At 38.0% G+C, this 5000-nt stretch overlaps 1 protein-coding gene across 1 annotated transcript in view; it reads left to right on the plus strand.

Moving 5' to 3' along the window:
- LOC138002275 (uncharacterized) overlaps nucleotides 1–1941 on the plus strand; it is a 2327-nt gene extending 386 nt beyond the window's left edge. Inside the window, exon 2 of the mRNA XM_068848344.1 lies at nucleotides 1–1941. This exon is cut by the window's left edge and continues 3 nt beyond it. Coding sequence (XP_068704445.1) covers nucleotides 1–1941 — 1941 coding nt within the window.
- The last annotated feature ends 3059 nt before the right edge of the window (nucleotides 1942–5000 follow it).

The raw sequence follows: 5000 nt of genomic DNA on the forward strand, positions 1-5000 counted from the left end.
CAAAAAATTAAAGTGAATCGATGCATTAAACCTAAAGAAGCAACGGGAAATCCAATCCTCGTGATATTCAGCGACGGATCTAATGATGCATATGGCACATGTGCGTATGCTAGATGGAGACTTCTTAATGGAGACCACGCAACCAACCTCATCTTGTCCAAAAACCGCCTCGCACCTTCCAAGAAACTATCGATCGACCGAATAGAACTCTGTGGTGCAGTGTTAAATAAAAGATTAAAAACCATAATAACAGAACAATGCAGATACCGTTTCGAAAAATGTTACCACATCACTGATTCTCAAATCGTTTACTCCATGATCCAAAAAGAATCCTATGGATTCAATACCTTTGCCGCAGTGCGGATAGGAGAAATCCAAGAGGGAACCAATATGAAAGACTGGTACTGGACCGCAAGCGAATTTAACATAGCTGATTTGTTAACAAGAGGAAGTAAACCAAACGATATCAACATAAACAATGCATGGCAAATGGGCCCGAACTTCTTTCAACTACACGAATCTGAATGGCCAATTACGAATACATACTCGGAACAAAAAGTTCCCATCAATACGATTAAACTGGAACTATCTTCACCAGCTGTTCAAACTAACACAGAAGATACACTCAAGTCGAGGATAAACATCGAGAAATATTCAGATTACAAAAAATTGCTACGAATTACAGCCCGAATTTTGGCCATGTACAAGAAAGAACTGAAGCCAACATTGAAAAATGCAACACGAATGCTAACAGCGGATGACGTCAACAAGTCCGAACGTTTCTGGATTCTGGAATCACAAACTTTGATGCAAAATGATATCCAATCGGGTAAATGCAAGCGGCTCTGCCCTTGCAAACGAGACGACGGAATTAACGTTGTTGGGGGACGTGCTAGAGAATGGGTGGAAATGAGTTATAATAAAAGCGAAATCGTCTTACTACCATATGAGCATAGATTCTCACGTCTATATGCCGAACACATACATTATCGAGGTCATCTGGGAGTGCTATCAACTGCAAGAAAAATACGAGCAAAATTCTGGATCGTCAAATTGCTGAAAATGGTGAAATCCATCAGAACAAACTGTGTAATATGCAAGAAACTGGATAAAAAAGTGAATGCACAAATCATGGGAAAACTCCCTATTGAAAGATTAAAACCTGCCCCGGCATGGACCTACACAGCACTACATCTATTTGGACCATTTCAGATAAAAGATGAAGTTAAAAAACGAACCACTGGAAAAGCATATGGGGTTATTTTCAACTGCCTCGGTACAAGAGCTGTCCACATAGATATTTCACCAGACTATAGTACCGACAAATTCTTAATGGTACTCCGCAGATTCGTATCTATAAGAGGCTATCCGTCCAAAATCTACTCAGACAATGGTTCCCAATTAGTAGCCACAAGTGAGGAATTAAAGAAGATGGTAAAAAATTTAGACCAACAGAGTTTACAGGAGTATGGATGCATGGAAGGATTTCAATGGGTGTTCTCTTCAGCAGACGTACCTTGGCAAAACGGTGTCTCAGAAGCGTTGATAAAATCAACCAAGAGAGCCATAACAGCAGCCATCGGTGAAAGCATTCTGACATTTTCTGAGTTACAAACTGTGTGTTATGAGACTGCAAACTTATTTAATGAGAGACCGATTGGACGACATCCAACTTCCCTGGATGATAAGTACTTGTGCCCTAACGATCTTCTCCTGGGACGATCCACATCTAAAATACTTAGTGGACCATTTGCATACACAGCTCATCCACGCCGTCGATTTGAATTTGTTCAAATGGTTACAGACAACTTTTGGAGGAAATGGATAAGAGATTATTTTCCAAGCCTGTTAATACAACAAAAATGGCATACTGCACATAGAAACTTAAAAGTAGGAGACGTTGTTCTTATCCAGGATTCCAATCTAATCAGAAGCCAATGAAAACTGGGAAAAGTATCAAAGACATTCGGAGGACAAGACGGCAAAGTACGCAAAGTTCAAGTACAGTATAAAAACCCAACACCTGGAGAACCAGTATTGCAATACAGCGGAAGAGGTTACATCACAATTGAGAGATCAGTTAACAAATTGGTCGTTCTGTTACCCAATGATGAACACAGCCTATCTGCATAATAACTTGAGCAACACTCTATTACTGTAAACGAAAATATTGGCTTAACTCGTCTTTGGCGGGGGGAGTGTATCGTCATTGATTATAATTTCACATGATTACACGCACATAACGTGACAAACGATAATTGCCTAATTACTAATTGACACAGAAACGACTGTGATAAGACAGCATCTGAAGGCCATCGGATTTCGAACTACATACCACGTACTACATGTAAGTATTGACTGACCACTGCTTCAATTATGCGCTACACTTCTGCTACCAAACGGAATAAAGTTGTTTGAAACCGATCGCTTATTGAATATTGGCATACACCGATACACACTTAAAGTATCAACTGGTGATTTTAGATTTTTTTACCTTCCTATTTACCAACTTATCAACCACGAATAAGCAAATCACTTCTTTTCATAGAAAGGAAGTGTTCTTTTTCATGCACGTTTTAGGGTAAATTATGTTAAAAGGAATACTCTTTACTGTTAGGTAGACCAACACTCTATTCGTTTTTGTTTCGTTTCCTCAGAAACAAAACGTATCTTTTTTGACTTCGGGGTTAACTATTTACAAAGTGAGGTAGAGTGGTCAATCAAAATAGAATTTGTAATTGAAAATCTAACCAGATGCAAAAACAAACTTGCGAACACGTGAACCTAAAGCATTGCAAATCGTATTGTTGACAAGCACAAAAGCGATCATAAATAGGAAGGTTTCACTATCTGAATGACTTTAGGTTAGATTAAAACGATATATTGTTGAAAAAATTCGAAGTTATCTCCCTTCGTGTTAATGAGTAATATAAGTAAACTGGGTTAACGAGAAACCAGTTATTGTAAAGCTAGAACTGCCCAGGTTCATATGTAACACACGTAATAGAAGATTCACAGAAAACGGAATTTAAAAAGTTATGCAGTGGCATTTGAAGGTAAAATAGGTATTGTAGACTTTATTCTTTAATCTGTCCTTCTTTTTAATGATTGAGATTTCTTGACACTCTGTATCAGACTTCTCGCCGTTCAGAAAGTTGGCATTCACATTTCTATCTTTACTTCTCAAGAGTTTCTTGAGACAAAGCTAAATCAATATGACGGAAAGAGTGACCTACACTACTGTATTTTATCTTTTCTCCGGCCCTCACCATTCCTGAAACGAAACACTTTTTCTTTTTGAAATAGTTTCTTGTTGTTGTTTCTTGTATCAACATACAGACGGAAGCTCTCCAAAAAGTTTGAATTTAAGATGCGCTTGTTGCAAATGGTGAGCGAAAAGCGGAAAATCAAATCATATTATGAGGATTGTATGCTCACTGCTCGTATTCACTTCAGAGAGATAATAGTAAAGTTCAGTTCATCATAATAATAAAGTTTATTCTATAAAGTGGTATGAAAGCCTTAAGGTTATGATTTGTTGGTAGGGAGCTAAGTGACAACCAGCTGAGTAAACTGCCTGGAGGTGTCTTTGATAACTATACAAAGCTAGTGAAGCTGTAAGTACTTTTAATATAAAGATTTATTCAAGCCTAGAGGCCGAGGTCCCCTCTTATTTATTCTTACAATAATTTAACCTCGCTTGAACCTGAGATCAAATCGATAACCAGTAACTAGTCAGTGGTTATTAAAAAACAAAAACACCTGAGTTTGATGATTTTTAAGCTTAAGCCCGCGATATGTTCAGGTGATACCGGTCATGAGATACCTTGTTTTGAAAGGTGTCAATTAACCATAACATGGATGTCCAATCTCAAAGATGTTCCCGCCAAAAACCGTGGGTTGCACCACGGGAGTTTCACATTGGCGTACATCGAGGAGTGGATATACGTGCTAGAACTAATATAATAAAGCATTGTTAAAATAAGAAAAGAGATGAGATCAAGCGCATTACAATTATATTTTGAAATTCTTTGTGCGATGACAGTTTCACGTTACCTTTATTCAGTGAGATACATTCGTTGATGAACACTTTGATCAACTGTTTCAGTCAGCTGGATGCAGGATGGAAACTCTTGTCAAAATTTTGCATCAGTAAAAGCGGCAATTGAGCGTGTAATTAACACCGTGATCAAACTTCCACCCCAAAGCACAGACTTAATAGGCTCCTTCGAAAACAAGCCGGGGATCGCAAAAAAAGGAAGTGAAACTTTGACGTTTGAGAGTTTAAAGCTCGTATAATAAATACCTTTTCTACTATGCCAGTAGTAATCGTAAATAGGTTGATAGACTCTATACCAAAAAGAATGGACGGTTTCATCAGAAAGAGGGGTCCTTGTATCAAGTATTAGTTATCTCCTATTTTAAGTTATCTGGCGTACGACTGTAAATTTTCTTTTTGGTGTGTAAGTACTATACCGTCTTACCCCAGTGGGAAATGTAGAAAAAGGTCGTTGGTTACATCATTTCCGGCGTTAAATAAGGTTGCAACTGCTACTTTAAACGATGTAACTTGTACGTACAGTTCGATGGAATACTTTAAGAGTAGTCTTTAAGACTACTAGATCTTTTCGGGGAAGTATCAGGTCTCCAAACTCAACTGTGGCAAAACAGACGCCCTATATATGGATCGGCAAAAATGTATACAGTGATCTTAAATGGGCTAAAGGAAAGGTTAAAGCTCTTGGTGTTCGGTTTCGTCGGATCCAAATATAACAGTTTCTCATAATTACATATATAAAGCAACGAACTTCACAAGGCAATGGATTTGCGAATTTCGATCTGGTAGAAACTGTGAAGTTCACAATTTGGTTGTCTAATTCGACGCTTAATTGGCTACTTCCTTACCTAGTATCCAATTTCCCAATGAGCTTCGTGTGAAATCAACTGTAACACTGCTTACAACCCTACAACGATAACTTTCACCGCTGTTACATCACTTT

Source organism: Montipora foliosa, chromosome 5, assembly GCF_036669935.1.
Source record: "Montipora foliosa isolate CH-2021 chromosome 5, ASM3666993v2, whole genome shotgun sequence".
NCBI classification, from domain to species: domain Eukaryota; kingdom Metazoa; phylum Cnidaria; class Anthozoa; order Scleractinia; family Acroporidae; genus Montipora; species Montipora foliosa.